At 36.6% G+C, this 21,212-nt stretch overlaps 1 protein-coding gene across 2 annotated transcripts in view; it reads right to left on the bottom strand.

The window, feature by feature from the left end:
- SMURF2 (SMAD specific E3 ubiquitin protein ligase 2) overlaps positions 1-21,212 on the bottom strand; it is a 115,555-nt gene that overhangs the window by 36,460 nt on the left and 57,883 nt on the right. For both annotated transcript variants that reach the window (XM_023652198.2, XM_070227043.1), the window contains exons 2-5: positions 19,035-19,073; positions 13,509-13,617; positions 5,426-5,559; positions 2,215-2,280 (exon numbers count right to left, since the gene is read on the bottom strand). In XM_023652198.2, the coding sequence (XP_023507966.1) occupies positions 2,215-2,280; positions 5,426-5,559; positions 13,509-13,617; positions 19,035-19,073 (348 nt within the window). The remainder of the gene's footprint in view (positions 1-2,214; positions 2,281-5,425; positions 5,560-13,508; positions 13,618-19,034; positions 19,074-21,212) is intronic.

Raw genomic sequence — 21,212 nt, 5'->3', positions numbered from 1 at the left:
CCACTCGGCCACAGGGCGGCCTTAAATAACAGTTTTAAATGCAAGGGAAAAGATTTGTAACCCTTGAATCGAGCAAGTCAATTTAAGAGAGTTTTTTCTAAGGTTACAATCAAAAACAGGATAAAGCTAAGTGTACAAAAATGGATGTAAGTTCCAATGTTATAATAGCAAAACATGATAAAGTTCAATGATTAATTTATGATATATTGATATAATTATCCTTTAAAAATCATTAATTATAAACAATAATAATAATTATAAACACTATTTTGTTTTTAACAGGAAGAAAGCAAAATAAAAATTTTATGTTCACTATAATTAAAATCATAAAAATATACACATATATGTATATACAAATACTAGAAGGAGATACATTTTTTTAAAAGTTAGTGTTCTAGCGTACTTTTCTCCATTTTTCAAAAAGATGTTATATACAAAGATGCTATAATTATTTGTAAAGGTGTAATTCAGCATGAACTAGAACTCATTCTGTTCTTAAATGATGGAATTGCAGGATCATAAAAGCATAATGTTTGAGTCCAGCCTGCCTCTAATATAAACATCAAATTTACATAAGGCCTTCAAATTGAAAAGAAAATACAGAGGGGCCAGCCCTGTGGCAGAGTGGTTAAGTTCGTGCACTCTGCTGCAGCGGCCCAGGGTTTCACGGGTTCGAATCCTGGGTGCAGACATGGCACCACTCATCAGGCCATGCTGAGGCGGCATCCCACATGCCACAACTAGAAGGACCCACAACTAACAATACACAATTATGTACCAGGGGGCTTTGGGGAGAAAAAGGAAAAATAAAATCTTAAAAAAAAAAAAATTTATAAAAAAAAAAAATACAGAGACATACTTTAAAGTAAAATATTCGGGGCTGGCCCCGTGGACAAGTGGTTAAGTTCACGCGCTCTGCTGCAGGCGGCCCAGTGTTTTGTTGGTTCGAGTCCTGGGCGTGGACATGGCACTGCTCATCAAACCACGCTGAGGCAGCGTCCCACATGCCACAACTAGAAGGACCCACAACGAAGAATATACAACTATGTACTGGGGGGCTTTGGGGAGAAAAAGGAAAAAAATAAAATCTTTAAAAATAAATAAATAAATAAAAAATAATAAAGTAAAATATTCTTTTTTTTATATAGTATACCTCAGTAGGTATATTTTTAACAGCTAACAAAGGAAAGTCTGCTATTTCTATAAATGCAAATTTACACCCTAGTAAAACCGTTTTGTTACTACTAGATACTAGTTGGCAAGCATTACATAATAGGCCAAATCACATAAAGTAGGAACAATTACATTTAAAAATCTTGTACGCCAGGATTTATTTTTGAGATGTTTTTTACTCTCTTTTCAACCTAAATATGACAGGAATCATCAATAATGCCACAGTGTAGATACTTCCCTGTGATAACCACAATAGGGCTTTGTTATGTTGCTACCCTGGCAATTCCCTATGAACCTACTTCATTGCCTTGTAAAATCAAGTCCTCTAAGTACCTCCAGTAACTAAAACCTCTCTGCTGGGTCCATAATAAAATCTTTTTACTCTTAATTCTGCTCTATAGTGAAGTGGTAAGATTCCAACTGCATTTTTCTTCTTTAATTGAAGAAGTCTCAAACAAGCCCACCTCAATGTCCTATCACACTATGTATCTTGATCAAACCTCAATTCACCAATTCTTAGGAGAAATCTCAGGAAATTCTCCACAAAGTCTTTCCCTCTGAGTCAATTCAAGATAGCCCATTAGCACACCAAGGGCCTTACAAGTAAGGTAACAATTTCCTCTTTTTCCAATCAGTGCTATCCTACCATTCCTCATTCTAGTTTTTTCAATTATCACAGATTATTTTAAAACTACAAAATCTTAAACAAAGAGTTCAACAGAATATTCTCTTTTTACTCGAAAATCAGTTTGAGAATTATTTTCGGAAAACTTTAATACCATCTATAAAGTCCGTCTCGGTGCTCTACTATACCTGTGCACTTAAAAAGAATTCCCTCCCAAAGGACCACTAGTTCTTCACAACATTAGGAGCCTGCATATTTTTTTTTTTAGATTATTAAGTTTTTTAAAAAATTAAGTTAGCCTGGATCCTGACTCCACTGTTCAAAGTATTTTACATGACTCATATTTAATTCATGCATTGTACCTTGATTTAAAGGCATTTAGAGTTTAGGTCAAGTTAAAAAAATCCCACACTTACCTACTATCTGTCCTCTAACAGTATCATTGTCATTTGGCCCAAGTTTGCATAGATCCAACCTCTGATCTATTTCAAATCAACCAAAGAAAAAAAAAGCAATTAAAAAACAAGCTGGTATCAGAGATTCTAACATCTATAGAGTGATGATAAATTTCCACAATCCATTGGAAATCAGGTCTATCATTTAAATAATTAATGTTTTAATGATGAAACAAATGTTTAAAACTGTCTAACTGAATATATAATTAATGTAAATATCTCAACAAAAGTTTTGATAAATTCGGACTTCAAAAACCATAAGACACTGGTATGTACGTTGCCAACATGCAGTTACTTTCTCTCCAACAAAAATTTCAGACCACTTCAGTCTGAGTCTTGGCTTAATACTGAATAGTTGTTCTTAAGCACTTATCCCTGAGTCTTGATTTTCTCATGTATAATAGCAATACTTACCTCATATTTTCTAAGATTAAATCAGATAATTACGTAAAACTCTTAGCAGAGTACCTGGCACATAAGGGTTCAATAAATGTCAGTTGTTGTCATTATTATGGTTATTTTTTATCCAATCCATTCAAATGACCCCTACCCCCCCCACACACACACAAAGTAAGTATTAATAAGAAGCCAGTACAGGGGCCGGCCGGTGGCGCAGCAGATAAGTGCGCAAGTTCCACTTCCGCAGCCCAGGGTTCGCTGGTTCAGATGCTGGGTGTGGACATGGCACCACTCAGCAAGCCATGCTGTGGTAGGCATTCCACATACAAAGTGGAGGAAGATGGGCACGGATGTTAGCTCAGGGTCAGTCTTCCTCAGCAAAAAGAGGAGGATTGGCAGCAGTTAGCTCAGGCCTAATCTTCCTCCAAAAAAAAGCCAAGCATAAAAAGATATGGGTTGGAGACAGTTCTGCTACTAACTCATCTAGGGGCAACTCACTCATTCTCTCATGCCTCATCTATAAAACAGATGTAATACTGGCCTGGCCAGTTGCAATGTCCAGTAAGGAACAGTGATACCCACAGCATGTTGGTTTTACTTTAATTGTAGCGCTTATAACTAAATTCCTTTACAGCTCTACGCCATCTATCTGCTCAAATCATGAACTGATAAAAGGAGGAGACTATATGTTAGTCTTCGTATTCTCCACTCCAACCTGATAGGACACTACATACATCAGGTGCTCAAAAAATGTTTGATAAATATATTGCACACCAAAAAGGTCAAATAGAGTAATGCAATGGAACTTTACAAGCAGCAAAAAAGAAAAACTCGTGCCCCAAAACTATAGCACCTGGCTACCTAGCCAAAAATACAGACATTCTTCCCTTTGCAAAATAAATAGACACTAACTACTAAGTCAGCTATACAGTGGACTTGTGCAGAACAACTCCTCCTCTCCTGTGCAGCCCTTCCAATGTGTCCTGCTCCCTCCGCCAGAAGGCCTTTGCCCTTACTTCTTAGATGATAGGATCCATGCCCTTTTCATCTTTATATCACCAGGGTTTAGAACAGTACCTAACATATTAAAGGTTCAATAAATGTTGGTTAAATTGAACCAGAAATAAGATCATACATGTGATTTATAAGTTTTCACTTTGCCTGCTGGGGTGGGTAATAAAACAGTTCATTTTTACATGCTAGACCTTTTTCGAATCCCAGTGTCTATCTTTTTTTTTTTTTTTTTTTTGAGGAAGATTAGCTCTGAGCTAACTAGTACCAATCCTCCTCTTTTTGCTGAGAAAGACTGGTCCTGAGCTAACATCCGTGCCCATCTTCCTCTAATTTTATATGTGGGATGACTACCACAGCATGGCGTGCCAAGCAGTGCCATGTCTGCACCCGGGATCCGAACCAGCGAACCCCAGGCTGCCGAGAAGCAGAATGTGCACACTTAACCACTGCACCACCGGGCCAGCCCCAATCCCAGTGTCTTCTCTCTTCTTTTGGTTACCCTGGCAACCCAGAAATGTAAGAAATTCTCAGGTGCCTTTAAATTCTCCTGGTTCAGAACTTCTAGCTCAATTTTCTCCCTTTTTCTTTTTAACAGATCAGTATGTATGTATCTGGGCTATGGCATCCTGTTAATGTATTAAAAAGGATCATCTCTTAATATATCTAATATTCAAAGCTAAAGAGACTCTATTTTTTATTTACAAATTTCCTTAGCTATATTCTATGTGAATCTGCTTAGCACAGGCATTCAGCCTGAAATCTCATGACAATGGCTAGCAGTATATTTTATGTTATATAAAGAAGAATTCTGTAGAAACAACAAAAAAGTTCTGTTGAAAAAGTATTTCCATCTATGTCCCAATGGAAATACTCCCCAAAAGATGCTTTGTCACCTGGTTCCATGAATTACACATATGCTAAATCAACTTGTCAATCCAATATGGAAATCACTTCTAATGTCTTGATTTGGGTCTAATCTTCTAAATGCCCAGGTTGGTGAAAAACTGAGCTATAGCCAAGTAGTTAACACATCTGTCTTACACTCAAAATAATGTCTTATCTTTCTATAACTTTTAATTTTTTCACTGTAGTTTTTTTTTTTGAGGAAGATTAGCCCTGAGCTAACATCTGCCACCCATCCTCCTCTTTTTGCTGAGGAAGACTGGCCCTGAGCTAACATCCATGCCCATCTTCCTCTACTTTATACGTGGGATGCCTACCACAGAATGGCTTGCCAAGTGGTGCCATGTCTGCACCCAGGATCCGAACCAGTGAACCCCAGGCCGCCGAAGCAGAACGTGCAAACTTAACTGCTGCACCACCGGGCCAGCCCCTCACTATAGTTTTATATATCATTCTTATTCACTAAAATTCCCTTCAATTGTCACCTTAAACATTCCAGTCACCTAACTAGAACTCACTTTATCTCATAAATCCACCAAAACCAGAGAAGGATGTCAAGAAATTTTTTTAAAAGGCATATACACTTTGACACCTTTATTTTCACTCTTCTGAGTATCAATCATTTCTTAGCACTCATAAATTCACTGGAAACTAAGCATCAGCTCTGATTCAGCTCTAGGATTCACATACTTAAAATGTTTCATTCTTTTTTTAAAGTCCACAAAATAAATTTAGACCAGGAATTTTCACCAATGTTTCAAATATATACAGGAAATTAAAGTTTTTGGACCCCTGCCTACCCTCTAAAACATATATATATATTTTTAAATTTTGAAAAGCACTAGTATCTACTTACAACCAGTGTCTTTGAGGCGGTTGATGGCATTGGAAAGAAGGCGAACACAACCAAGAAATCCAGCACCTTGTTTTTTATGGATCTTCTTGTGATTCCATACACTGATCGTAACTGAATCAGACTTTCCGATGTACCTAGAAAACAAAATGGCTACATGAGTAACCTGGCAATTACAAGTAGTTACTTTAAAAGTTTTCTTTTGTTTTCACAGTCTAAAGTCACAGATGTTTCAGAGCATGATGAGTTCATGCAAAATATGTTTTGAGTTCAATCAATCCACAGGACTGAATTCAGATTTTTAAAAAATCTTAAAAGTAAAATCTAAAAAGAATTTTTCATATATCCTTTATCACATCTGCCACTCTCAGACTGAGTAACAATTTTTGTTAGTAAAAAAACTATTTTAGTAGCTAGAGTCTAATAACACTATGGGAGTTTGTAATGATTATTTCTTTCCAAGAACAAAAATCTTACAACTTCTATCACTGTCACATTTTAAACACATTTCAATGACATGACCTACTACCTCAGAGAGTATTCAGTTCATTTTCAAGGGGCATTGTCAAGGCTGACAGACCAAAAATCTGACATACCTGTTATGTTTTAAAATGCTGCAGAACAAAAGCTGTTTGTAACGCTTTTCCCCTGCTTCTTTCCTGTATGCAGGCCTTGAGCGAGCAGGACTCTTGCAGATTTCACTTCACTGCCTGCAGACAAGCAGAGCAGGGAAAAGCGTTACTACACTCGTCTGTGCATATACCTGCAAGTATGTAAAAGCTCTACCACAGCCAATTGTTAACATGGTGTCAACCCATGCAAAAATATAATAAACAACTTAATTACAGCAGTAGAACCCTAACTAGATTTCACTGACTCTAAAAGGTCAAATTTTTGGTCCAGCAACCTTGACCTTAAAGTATCATTCAGTAAAGGAGTAATATCAGAAGAATTTACCTAGTATATAAAAAAGCCTTAATAATTTAAGTGAGGACTAAAACTTCTAAATGAGGAACACAGAAGCCACGTTGGAGCCCCTGGATCCAGCTGTGCTTAAAGCATGCCCACCCCTAGACTTCTAATTATGCAAGCTAATACATCAGTCCCTGTTTAAAAACGAAGACAGTTTGAATTTCATTTCTGTTGCTTGCAAATTAAAAGACGTAGATTAAACTATCATTTAGTACACATGCACCAATTTTCAAACATACCTAACAGACTTGGCTGTTAGTAGTAGTAGCCAAGTACTACCAAGTCTGTAGTAGATGTTAACTACTACGTGAGATGTCAAAATTCTAGAGCCAGAATCAAGTATGAAACACCTAAATCATCCCAAACCAAACATTAAAAAAAAAGACACATTAAATCAGTTTCCCAACTGGTAAGCCTTATTTACATGTATGCTAAAATATTGATTCCCTCAGGCCTTAGAACAGCCCACCACTGGCTTAAGCATCCTGTCAGGAGGCTGGATGTCAAGGTCCAGAAAGACCTTGAGAACATACACTGAAAACAAGGGAGCTTCTGTCAGCCTGTGTCCTTGAATGACTGTGTGACAGTGTCTTGCCTCCCTGCCAAATGGACTCTATACACAAAATACACTTGAAAATCTGGGGTTGTCTACTGTATCAGTTAACCTGCTCTAACCAACACAGGGGACAAATCATAAAAGGCCTTGTCTGCCATGGTATGAACTCTGGCTACTACTCCAAGTAAGACAGGAAGCCAGTGGAGGATCCGGAGCAGAGGAGTAACAAGATCTGAAAAACGTTTTAACAGGATCACTCTAGCTGCTGTGTTGAGAAAGACAGCAGCAGCAAGGCTTTTTGGAAAAGCAAGAGGCCCAAGGCAGGGGTCAGCGAACCCCAGCCTATGAGCCAAATCCAACAGAGCACAGGGTATACTGTATAACTACTTTTTTTTTTTTAAGGATAAAAAATTTTTTAAGTTTTAAAGCTTACTAAAATAATTTAGAATGTCTATATCTCTCCATTCACATTACCACTTTTGTAACATAAAGTCATCATTTTCTATGTGCTGGATTACCCCATAGTGTTGGAACTAGTCTGCTTGCCATTCTTCCCATTATAGCCCGCGTGTCCATTACTGGACATAAATCTAATCATAGCATTTCTCCACTTAAAATCTTTCATTGCTCCCCGTTGTCTTTAGGAGAGCATTCAAACATATTAATAGGTTTTCGAGGACCGTCATGAGCTGGCTCCTGCTCATCTTTTCCACATTCCCCTTACCTTACGTGAACTCTCCAGTGCTGCCTCTCTTAACTGTTTTCAGAGTGAGGTTCTCTTTCACCTCTGGGTCTTCACACAGACTGCTTTTGCTTAGAGCCTTCCCCCTTTTCCTTTTTCTAACTCCTACTTAAGGTCTAAGCCTAAATGCCAGTTTTTCTAGGAAGCTCTCCCCAACTCCTAAATCATGTAAAGAAGTTCTATGGGGGACAGCCCGGTGGCGCAGCGGTTAAGTTTGCACGTCCCACTTCTCGGCGGCCCAGGTTTCACCAGTTCGGATACCGGGTGCAGACATGGCACCACTTGGCAAGCCATGCTGTGGAAGACGTCCCACATATAAAGTAGAGGAAGATGGGCACGATGTTAGCTCAGGGCCAGGCTTCCTCAGCAAAAAGAGGAGGATTAGCAGTAGTTAGCTCAGGGCTGATCTTCCTCAAAAAAGAATAAATAAATTAAATAAATAAATAAAACAAGGAGGGGAAAAAAAGTTCTATGTATTTCTATAATATCCTAAACTTCCCCATATTCTTATCACACTGTTCATAATTTTCTATTTACTTGTTTTATATAACACTTGGCTATAAACTTGGAGGACTATGTCTTGTTCACTGTTGTAGCTGGGTTTCTGGCTGAATTAAATCTGATTGAAGCTAAAAGAAATAGCTTAAAATAATCTGATTAAGAACCCAAAAGCTTAGTTAGCTATATAGATAGCTTATTACAGCTTTGTTTCCAAAATTTCTAAAGGTCAAATCAAGTAATAAAAAATTTGTGACCCAGAATATATTTACTAAAAGCGTCTAACATTTGAGAATTAACATGCCATGCCAGGTACTAGTCTAAGCACTTTACGTGTATTATCTCAATCTTAATATCAATCTTCTCCAGTAGGCAATATTGTTGTTGTTATAATATTATTTATGGAAATGGATGCACAAGGGGTTAGACGATGAGCTGATGATCACACAGTAAGCGGCAGAGTGGGATGCTAGGTAGTCTCATTTCTCCATGTCTACTTTTTTACTTCCCATTTATTTGCTTATTAAGTTAACTCGGAGTTACTGAGCCATAGCACTGAGGAACACACACAAAAGCATTATTCCTAGCTGTCTCCAGGTATCTTACTGTTGCAATGGAGATACGACATTTGTTCAAATGTGGTTTAGAAGGCAAAATCTAAACAACTGATCAGAGTCCACACTGAGTCTGGGTACTCTAGGGTCGTTCCAGAGCTAAAGGTCTAGTAGTAAGTAGGTGCAATGTTAGGCAGAGAAGTTTTTTGTTGTTGTTGTTTTTAATTGAGTTCATAATAGTTTACATCATTGTGAAATTTCAGTTGTACGTTATTTCTTGTTTGTCACTACCTAAGCACTCCCCTTCACTCCCTTTGCCCACCCCCCAACCCTCCTTCCCCTGGTAACCACTGAACTGTTTCTTTGTCCATGTGTTGTTTATATTCCACATATGAGTGAAATCAAGTGGTGTTTGTCTTTCTCAGTCTGGTTTATTTTGCTTAGCATAATTCCTGCCAGGTGCATCCATGTTGTTGCAAATGGGATGATTCTGTCCTTTTTCATGGCTGAGTAGTACTCCAGTGTGTGTGTGTGTGTGTGTGTGTGTGTGTACATCTTCTTTATCCAATCATCATGGGCACTTGGATTGTTTCCATGTCTTGGCTATTGCAAATAGTGCTGCAATGAACATGGGGGTACATATGCTACTTTGGATTGTTGATTTCAAGTTGTTTGGGTAGATACCCAGTAACAGGATTGCTGGGTGATAAGGTATTTCTATTTTTAGTTTTTTGAGGAGTCTCCATACTGTTTTCCATAATGGCTGCACCAGTTTGCATTCCCAGCAGCAGTGTATGAGGGTTCCTTTTCCTCCACACCCTCTCCAACATTTGTGATTTTTAGTCTTAGTGATAATAGTCATTTTAACAGGTGTGAGGTAGTATCTTAGTATAATTTTGCTTTGCATTTCCCTGATAATTAGCGATGTTGAACATTTTTTCACATGTTTATTGGCCATCTGTATATCTTCTTTGGAAATACGTCAGCTCATATCCTCTGCACAGTTTTTGATTGGGCTGTTTTTTTGCTGTTCAGTTGTGTGAGTTCCTTATATATTATGGAGATTAACCCCTTGTCAGATAGATGATTTACAAACATTTTTTCCCAGTTGGTGCATTGTGTTTTTGTTTTGATTCTAGTTTCTTTTGCCGTGCAGAAGCTCCTTAGTCTGATGAAGTCCCACTTGTTTATTTTTTCTTTTGTTTCCCTTGTCTGAGAAGACATGATATTTGAAAAGATCCTTTTAAGTTCAATGTCAAAGAGTATACTACCAACATTTATCTTCCAGGAGTTTTATGGTTTCAAGACTTATCTTCAAGTCTTTGATCCATTTTAGGTTTATTTTTGTGTATGGCATGAGATAACGGTCTACTTTCATTCTTTTGCATGTGGCTGTCCAGTTTTCCCAACACCATTTATTGAAGAGACTGTCTTTTCTCCACTGTATGTTCTTGGCACCTTTGTCGAAGATTAGCTGTCCATAGATGTGCAGTTTTATTTCTGGGCTCTCAGTTCTGTTCCATTGATCTGTGTGCCTGTTTTTGTACAGTACCATGCTGTTTTGATTACTATGGCTTTGTAGTACATTTTGAAGTCAGGCATTGTGATGCCTCCAGCTTTGTTCTTTTTTCTCAGTATTGCTTTAGCAACTCAGGGTCTTTGGTTGCCCCACATGAATTTCAGAATTCTTTGTTCTATTTCTGTGAAGAATGTCATTGGGATTCTGATTGGAATTGCACTGAATCTGCAGATTGCTTTGGGTAGTATGGACATTTTAACTATGTTTATTCTTCCAATCCATGTGCATGGAATCTCCACGTCTTTATGTCATCATCTATTTCTTTCAATAATGTCTCATAGTTTTCATGGTATAAGTCCTTCACTTCCTTGGTTAAATTTATTCCTAGATACTTTATTCTTTTTGTTGCAACTGTAAATGGAATTGTATTCTTGAGTTCCCTTTCTGTAAGTTCGTTATTAGAATATAGAAATGCAACTGATTTTTCTAAGTTGATTTTGTACCCTGCAACTTTACTGTAGTTGTTAATTATTTTTAATAGTTTTCTGATGGATTCTTTAGGGTTTTCTATATATAACATCATGTGGTCTGCAAACAGCAAGAGTTTCACTTCTTCACTCCCTATCTGGATTCCTTGTATTCCTTTCTCTTGTCAGGCATAGAAGTTTTGATGGGAGATCTAACATTAGTTTTTGTAGGTAAAGTTCAAGTGGAACATTTTGAAGAAAAGTTGAGGTTGATGAAGAGTGAAGTAGAATGACTGTGAAGCTTAAAAGGCTAAAGACTTAGTCAATTATCAGGACAATTAAACATGTTTATAACATAAGAGATGTTGATAAAATGGCAGAAGCTTAGACAGCATGTGACAACTGAATTAGCAACCTGGAGAAAAAAGAAACCTAAGCCTGCAGAGAGGAATAGAGAAGAAGCAACACTATCACTGCCCCAAAACCCCTGAAATATTCCCAAACTGTATGCCCAAGATACTCTGACAGTGATGGTGGGGCTGAAACAGAAGGATTGGGGCAAGTGTTTAAAAGGAACAGAAAGAACTCCCCAAATCCTTTTCCCACCCAGTTCATCCCCAATCCTAGCAGGAGGATCAAAGGTTTATCCTCTGAAACATTCTCTACTCAGGGACACTGGGCACAGCTGAGGGAGGAGGTGAAATTCCATAGTAAAAACAGGGGTAATAAGGAGAGGTTAATCTAGTGAATGGAGAGACCTCCTAGCATCCTTACAGTATTCAGCTCCAGAACAGTAGCACCCAAGAATATAGGCCCTAGGCAGGAAACAGGAGAATTCTGTGCAATGAAAATATCACAGTCACACCTGATTACACTAGTGAGTTGATCAGCTCTACCCATAGGCACAGAGCTTCCAATCAACATTTAAGTGCCTCACCTTCATCATGAAAGACAGACAACAAAATCAAACTAACAGAAAAGAGGAACTCTGAGAAAACAGACACAACATAGGTAACAGAAGAAAACTATAATTAAGACTCACTTCTCTCATCAGAGAAGTTACTGCATCCAAGAAATAAGAGGAAGCTATGCAAAAGGGATATTCAGAAAGCAAAATGATGTTGGAAGTTAAAAATGTGAGAGTAGAAATTACAATTAAATAGGAATGCTGGAAAATAAAGTTGGGGAAACAGCCCAGATATTTCATCCTGGTATATATATATATACATACACACACATACATACATACACACACACACACATATATAAAACATAACTCAATAATTATTTTATATTGATTATACGTTGAAATGAGACTATTTTAGATATACTGAATTAAATACAATATATTATTAATCTTAACTTCATCTGTTTCTTTTTATTTTTTCTTAATGTGACTACTAGAAAATTTAAAATTACAGACGAGCTCCCATTTGTGGCTCACATTTTACGTCTATTCGACAGTGCTGATCTAGACCCAGAAGATAATGAAGCAATGTATTCAAAATTTGGGGGGGGGGGGGGGGGGAGTGATGTCTCATCTAGAAGTCTGTACTCAATCAGTCAAGTAAAAAGATAAAACATATTTTCAGATAAGATCTCAAAATTTTTTTTCCATCTTTGCACTTTCTCAAGATGACAACAGAAGATAGACAGCACCAAAACAGGGAAGTAAACCAAAAAATAGGAAGTCATTGGACCTAGAAAAGACAAAGGAAATTCCCAACATAATGATAAAGGCAAGTCCCAGGGCAGCTGTGCAGGTCTCTGAGAACCACCAGACCAGTCTGGAGCAAAAGACAGAGGCTCCAGGTGGGAGAAAACAAAGCCAATGCAAGTCCTCATGTAGCTGAACATATGCAGAGATGTTCAGTTCTGTAGGAGGGTTTAAGAACTAACTGATGAGACAGAAAACTAAACAGATAGCAAAATAAGATAGTTATTAACTTTAAAAAAACAAAAGTTGTCAAGAAAGGAAATGTAATCATTGCACATACCATATTTAATACAACTCAGTTATGAATATTTACATGCTCATAATAATGTAAACACAGAACAACAATCCAACCAAAAAGTTTCAAATAACTATTATAGGAGGGCGAGGAGAAAGGAAGGGGCATGTAGGTGTCATGCAGGAATGAGGGAAATCAGTTGTAAAAGCTAAATCATCTTCTATGGCAGGAAATTTAAAAATAATACCTAAAAAAAAAAATCAAGATGCTATAAAATAAGCATGATATCCAGAAACAGAAAAAATATCAGAATAAGTAGCCAAAGTTATTGAAAACAGCAACCTTGAGAATGTGTATCAAAAATAAGAATGGGACAGAGAGCTGCACTTTCCCATTAAAAGCCTTACAGTATCATTCTCCTTTCTAAAAAGGTATATATGCTACCATGATTAAAATAAAATTTAAAAGAAAGAAAGAAATCATTCATATAGAAGCAAAAAAGAATGCCTATGAGTGTATCCCAATTCTGACTTCTGGTTTTATACTTATAATTGGCCTAAAGTGAATTAATACCTTTTTTAATTGAAAAAAGGAGGGGGGAACTGCTCAATGCTGTGAGCCAGTTTCACTTTGTTCTTCATAGGCTTAAGGGTACCTCATCCTCAAACTGCTATCAAAAAGCCAAAGTACCTTCCCACTGGGTTTTGTACCCCTCTGTGAAGCCCCAATTATACCACAGATAAGACTCAGATCATTTTCAGTCATTCCTTTCAAAGACTCTATCAAATAATATTGATTCTATTTCAAATTAATCACTTAAACCTACAGGTCATAATGCTGATTCCACTTTGGATCGAGTGTGTTCTTCACAGTATCTGTAGAATGGCATTGCCCAGATCCATCAACCACCACCTTAGCAAATGGATCAGGAAGTCCTGTGAAAAAAGGGAAGAACTTTTTTTTAATTAATATTTTGACATGAAAGATTAATTATATAAAGATTACCATTTGTTACAAAAGATTATTCCATTCTTTAGCTCTTTTTAAAAAGTTTAACACCTAGCTATAAATGAAAAGTGGTATATTTTAAAACTAAGATTAAAGTTAGTTCTACATTAAATACCAAAACTTACGTTTTTTCTTGTTCCTGTCCCAAAACATTCTCAGCATAAACTACCAAAGTCTAGAGGTTACCTCATAATGTGGAAGTCTTTATAGATCTTTACCAGCCCTTTGATCCCAGAAAGGTGAATACTTAAAACATTCTTGGCTCTCTTTAGAGTTTTCCCAAGGTCTCCCTTAGCAGTTCATTTAAAGAAAGAACTGTTTAAAGGTTTTCACACAGGACCATGGGCTACAAAGAAATCAAGTTAGCCAAAAAGTTTTACTGAATAATTACCATGAGTAATGAGAAAATGAAACAAAAAAATCTAATACCTTGCCTTAAAAGAACTTACCATCTAACTGGGGAGATAAGAATGCCCTACATGGAGGTGGGGGTGGAGGGACACTTGAGAATAAACAAGTATTTGACTGCAATGATTCTAAAGAAAACACCTGTAATACTGTGTCAGGCACTATTCTAAATGCTTTACATATATTAAATCTCTTAATCTTCACAATAACCCTATGGGGTAAATACCACTATAATCTCTGTTTTACTGATAAGGAAACTGAAGACAAAGCGGCTAATTAACCAGCCCAAGGTCACACAGTAGTAAGCTGGCAGAGGTAGGATCTAAAGTTTAGATTCTAATCCCCTGCACGTACAGTCTGGCTCTCAATTTTATGCTCTTTAACCACTATACTGTATTATACCTCTCACTTACCACGTGGTTCAACAGTGAGTACAAGAGCTCAGAAAAACAAGAGAACAGTTTGAGTGTGAACAGTACAGAAAGGCTTGGGACTCCTTTGAGTTTTAAGGGACAAATAGGAAGAGCACCAAGGAGGGCATGACAGTATCCGAAGGGCTTTGAGGAGTTTAAACAAAGTGTTTGTGCTAAGGTGTAAAAATAAATACTACTGGAGAGATAAGATTGATCCAGTAAGAGAAGCTTAAAAGTCAGAAAATAAGAGCTTGGAATGACTGAGGTAGATAATAGGGAGCCATTTTAGGTTCTTGAGCATGGCTGTAAATACGTTATATTTTCCTATTAGTGGTATTCAGGGTGGACCGGGAGAAGGGAAGACCAGAGGCACAGAGACCACCTATGAAGCTATTGTAACAACCCAACAGTAGGATGAGAAGACCCTGAAACTAGGAAAGTCACATGAAAAGGAAAAGGAAATGACAGTTAAAAGAATTACTCTGAAAGATCTAATATGAATTAGTAAGAAATTACTATCAAAGATGACATTACAGTTTTCAGGCCAAAGTATCAATGAAAACAGAGGTCCTTTTGACCAAAAAATAAAATAAAATAGGAGAAGAAGGTAGAACTAAATAAAACATTAGAGACAAAAATGACAATTTGGATGTTAGACATATTGGGATAGTGTAGATTTCCTACAGACAGCTAAAAATACTAGAACCAAATGTTAGTAAGTGTTGATCACTGGAGAACCTTTGCACCTCGATATCTATGCTAATTTTTTTAAAAGTCAAGATACTAATCTGCCAGGATTCAGGGCCAGACAGAGATCACCTAGGCAGTTTCCCAATTCTACGATCTGTCAACTTCAAATAAGTAAGAGAAGATCAAAATTTAAGTGTTAAATTTTAAATTAAATCGGGCATCAATCTATTTAACTATATTGTTCTCAAAGTTTAGTGCTATTCACATTATTTCAATAATCCCTAACCATCTGCAAATGTGTTTAATGGAAGACTACTTTTCCCTCTACCTTCAATAACATTAAATATCTTCTCCTGGGAAGAATCCACTCTTGTTCCCTTGACTCTACTATCTAAACAAATAAACATATAAATGTATATTTTTAAGAAAAACAGACAAAAATTACTTTTCCAGCTTTCCCTTTGGATGTTGTTTAACTAGTTAAAGAATTGAAGACTAGGAGAAACAACTTTTTCCACAACAAAAACACTGGCTTCTTGATCCTTAATGAAGTACGAAAAGTCTGAGTCCCATCCTTCTGTTTTCCTTCTGTTAAGCTCTCTACCTAATAAAAAAATACCTAGAGTTTCAACTTACCTGATATTCTACAAAAATTTAACCTGAGAGCCAAATCACTCTAATGTGGTCAAAAGTTATCAAAGTTTTCTGAAGTTAGTGAGACCTCTAGCGGTAAATATAAAGCGGTTAAAGCATTTTCTGTTTTTTTAAATTTCTCAATTCTCCCCATCATTGCTGAGTCACATAAAATAGCTGAAGTTCAAGAACTTCCTTACTAAACAAATGCACTTAATGAGCTGAAAATAATAATGGAAAAAAATCTCAACTTAAAAGTGAGTTACTGTGCAGAGAAAATAAAGCTTTTGTTTTTGATTGAGGGAAGGAAAAAAACTTCAACCAACCATCTTGGTTCTGAGTTAAGTTCAAATTGGCCCCTATATAATACACCTTCACATAGTATCTTACTAACAAATATTTTACTTAAATTTGCATAAAAGAGAGAAAAAAATTTATACTAATGAAAACATTCTTTAAAAAAAAACAGATAATGGGGGCCGGCCCAGTGGCACAGCAATTAAGTTCACACGCTCCACTCTGGCAGCCCAGAGTTCACTGGTTCAACTCGTTGGCGCGGACTCGTGCACTGCTCAAGCCATGCTGTGGCTGACATCCCACATACAAAGTAGAGGAAGATGGGCACAGATGTTAGCTCAGGGCCAATCTTTCTCAGCAAAAAAAACTCCACAGATAATGGCTAAATGGATAGATATGTGATAAACTTAATGGTAAAATCCAGATGGGTATTCACTGTAAAATTCTTTACATATTCCTATATGTTTGAAAATTTTCCTGCTAAAATTTTGGAGGAAGGGAGAAGTAATCTGTTTTTAAAGCCAATAAACTTGAAACAGTTCAAAAAAATGAATTAACAAAACTTTTCTCAGCAAGGGTAGATACCCTGGAATAAACAGTATTATCTCAAATTATACAAATTAATCTTACAAAAGACAACACATGGCAGCATATTTTTTCCTATAGTTAAAAATATATATATATATCTATTTCACCAGCCTATAGTTATGCTTCATATTAAAATTTACTTTTCTCATTCAATACTAAACTGCATACTTAACTATATTTCACTATCAATGATAACTGCATTCTGATCAATAAACACACATTCTCACTCACATTTAATTAAAAGACTTATGAACTATTATTTAATTCTTTCTCTGAAATTAATGTGGGCAACTCTCAACTTATAAACAGATCATAAATAGATGTCAATCAACCACAGCGGGAGGAACTTCGCTAGTGGGAACCTGGGGGATACTTCCACCCCCTGAAGGCCTCAGGACCAGCGTTTCTGTTTCCCTTTCCACGGCCATCAAATGTTTCTTCCATTCTGGGTTTTAGAGATAGTCACACAGTTCCCCCTAATTTTCTTATCCCTGAAGCAAGCTCACAACTCAAGGATTTTTATTAATTTTTACTGCCTACACAAATGAAAAAGAGAAAGAATTTCCTTCTTTCCTTCTTTTTTTAACCTACAACTTAAGGACAGATGAAGATCATGTAAGTGATCATAATCGGCTCTCAGAGGTTTACAAAGAATTAAAGTAAGATTCCTCTAGATTTCCTCAGAAAACTGAGACAAGGATATCTGGATATTTTATTGGAGAAGCTGTGTCTTAGGACTCTGGAGGAAGGAAAAGAATTTGGGAAGGAACGCTGGGAGACAAAACTGAAGATTTTATCTTTAAAACCAGAGCAGATGTCTTGGAGGGTATAGAAGCAGCTCTAAGAGGGTGCATTCCTGACTTTCCGCCCTTTTCCTCTTGTCACCTGCCTATCCAATCCTATCTGCCACTGTGCAGTCCTACTAGGATAAATCTTACCCCAGATCAACCTTAAGAAGGGTAAAAAGAGTACACACTGGTCATTAGGTGACATGCAGTGGGGTGGAGGGCACATGGTACATAAGTTGGAGACTGCTTCTAACTTTCTTCTTAACTATGTACCAAATTATCCTATTTAATTGCTTTCCCATATAAGCACAGATACCATAAACTTTTTCAATTATATAATTTTATGTTATTTCATAAATTTTAATTCAGTTCTACTCTAGAAAGATTGGAAGTAAAAAAATTTCAAGTAGAATGAATTAAGTAAGATTTAAAAATATATCAAGAGCTTCTTTCTTTTTTTTTCCTTTTTTCTCCCCAAATCCCCTCAGCACATAGTTATGTACTTTTTTTTTTTTCAGTTGTGGGTCCTTCTAGTTGTGGCAGGTGGGACACCACCTCAACGTGAAACGACAAGCGGTGCCATGTCCACTCCCAGGATCCAAACCAATGAAACCCCAAGCCACTGAAGTGGAGCGCACAAACTTAACCACTCAGCCACAGGGCCAGCCCCCAAGAGCTTATTTCTTTCAATCAAACCCTTGAAAAATTATCTAATGCCATATTAAATTAGCACACACAGCCAGTTTTTGCTGGTTGGTAGGACTTGAATTTAAAAATCTGATAAATTTTCTCTATTTCTAATTTCAAATATTTTACATATAAAATTTTGTTGGCTCAGAGTTCTTTTACTAAAACTTCTATCATTTTTATTCAATAATTTAAAGCTATTGTGAAGTATAATGTTACAGGGTAAAGACTTTAAACACACGTGAGGGGTACTTCCCACTCCTCCCTCACAAAACTTAATCCTAAATACAGCCACAAAAAAATTCACAACAGCTTGGCAAAGAGACTGCAAATATGGGAACCAAATGTCTGCTTGAGAGTCTGAGACATAACAGCACCTATGATCAAGTGTGGCAGAGATCTCTTTCCTACACTCTGGAAATTCCAAGTAGGCTGAACGACTTTTCTACCTTCCAAGGAATCCTGAATGCATGGGTAAAATTTCCTATAAAACGTGAGAAAAGAAAAAAAGTGTTTACAAAATAATCTCAAACCTTTTTTGGAAGTCCAGTAGTACGTGCACACCTTCATTATACATTACACACGTCTACATTTACACACCTGCACACACACACATTTCACACAAATATATGGGAGGGTGGATAAAGGGAAAGGGACTGAGGCTAAAAAAGCACAAAATCCTCTAACAAATGTGATGTCAAAAGACTCTGAAACCAAAGCATTCATAAAACAACATTGAGTGTATTTCTAAACAGAGAAATCCCTAAACTAGACAATTCTGAAAATGCTATCTAAAAAAACCTACACACAACATACAAGATTTAAAGTCAATTTACTTACGGAAAAAATCCTTTTTCACCAAGTTTTTTGCACAGAGTACTGTAAGGGAAACAAAAAATACATGGGAAGAATTAAAATGGTATGACTGAATTGTCAAAAGTTTCATTTTAAAACACTGAAAACACCAGTAAATAATTACTAAACACTAACTACAGCAAAGTATGAAGCTACAGCAAGGTATGACATATGATCACAAACTCTCACTAAAGACTACAAAAAGACATCTGAGCCAGTGGTTGCAACTTTAACAATGATCACCAGTAACAGCTGAGGGCAAGGAAGTTTATAAATCTGGTATCCTAATAAGGACTCAATTCCTATCTTCCACCAGGATCTATTCTCAGAGTAGTTCAGTGGCAAGGGAAAAAGAGTGCTAGGGAGGAAATATGTAAATTCAGGTTGATATATACATTTTAAGAATGAAATAATTTTATATTGAAGGGGATCATAAATAAGATAAAGCTCTCTTGATACAGAGGAGATTTTTTTAAAAAACAATAATGTTTTGTTATTTACTCTCTATCTAGACTGCAAAGGAACTTTACAGGAGAGAGAAATTTTCTTCTAAATCATCAGCTCAACGACAAGATAGATCTACTATATCTTTCAAAAATAAAAAGTTAACATACTGAGCTAGATGTCCTAAATCCACATTCTCTGGATTACCTTGCATTAAATTATTACTCATCTGGTGATGGATGCACAGCCTTATGAATATATTAAAACCACTAAATTGCACACTTTAAAGGGGTGAATTTTACAGTAAGTGCATTATATGTCAATTAAAAAAATAGTGCTTATGAAGAGAGTCATAAACAACTTCTTTAATTCAAACTTGATACAAGTGAAGGGAAAACACCAATTTCCATATATTTATAGTTTAATTTATAAAATATCTATGAGTAATGTTTCATTAATTTCTACTTACTTCTACTCAGTTTAAATAGTCTGTTCAACTAATTACAATTATTGGAAGTTTAGTGTATAAAAATTCATCTAACATAAGAAACCTTGGGAATAAGTCTAAATATAACTGATCACTTTAAAAGTTCAAATAAAAATCATTTTGAAGATAGATGTCACCAGTAAATGAATAAAAAATTATTAAACAAGCACAAGATACTGATTTACTAGTCAGTCTCTTAGGCCCTATCCTCGAAACAGTTTTGTTTTTAAAAACATAAAAACTCAGTCATGAAAACTAAGGCCATAACTAAGAATATCAATCCATAAACTTGATTTAAAAGAATTCCTCCCTAAACTTTTGTTATCACCATAAAAACTGAACAGAATATTCAGGATCAATACCTTTACGACACATAGACAAATCCAAATTATAATCTTCAGTATTCATGAAGTAAGCATGGTGTTTTTTAACCACCATCCTATGATTTAAGAAGTGAAATGATTTCACATCCTACTTCAGAGAAACAAAATACATGCGAATTTCTCCAACTTCTTGTCACTAATCTGACAAACTTACTGTTTTGATATGCATTCTTTTTTTCTTCCTTCCACTATAATGTCTAACACGATCCTTCACCTGTGCTCTGGGTCTCATATCGAACACAGCACTTTCTCAGCACCTTGTCTTTCGTCCCTCTACTGACAGCCTCATGGGCATTTAAACATACTCAAGTCTCGCCCGTGCCTCCTCCCTCCAGCCACCATCCTACCTCTTCTCCTTGATAACAAAACGTCTTTAAAGAACTGTCTACACTTTGTGACTCCACTTCTTTACCTCCCACTAATGCCTCAAACCACTGCAATCTGGCTTCCTCTCTCACCACTGCCCCTACACTGCTTTTCCAAAGCCCTGGGGACCTAATTACTAAACCTACCCACGGACACTTTTTTGACCCTTGACAGGCATTTGCCACTACTCACTACTCCCTCTTCTGGAACCCTCTCTTCTTTTGGTTTCTATTTAACACCACATTCACCTGGTTTTACACCAGGCATAAAACTCATGCTAAGTCTTCTTTGCCAGATGTGTTTCCTATGCTCCATCCATGAAAGTTGAGATTCTTCAGGGTTTTGCCCTAGGTCCTCTTCATTTACTCTATAACCTAAGGATCAAAGACGCCCAATTTTGTAAATTTTGCAATTACATGTAACCTGTTACATATATGTCTATTTTGGGGAGAGAGAACTCACATTTTTCCTGAGAGGGAGTTC

The sequence above is a fragment of the Equus caballus genome, chromosome 11 (genome assembly GCF_041296265.1).
Source record: "Equus caballus isolate H_3958 breed thoroughbred chromosome 11, TB-T2T, whole genome shotgun sequence".
Lineage (NCBI taxonomy): Eukaryota > Metazoa > Chordata > Mammalia > Perissodactyla > Equidae > Equus > Equus caballus.
Note: the sequence above shows the minus strand (reverse complement) of the source record. Positions and strands in the feature narration are given on the sequence as shown.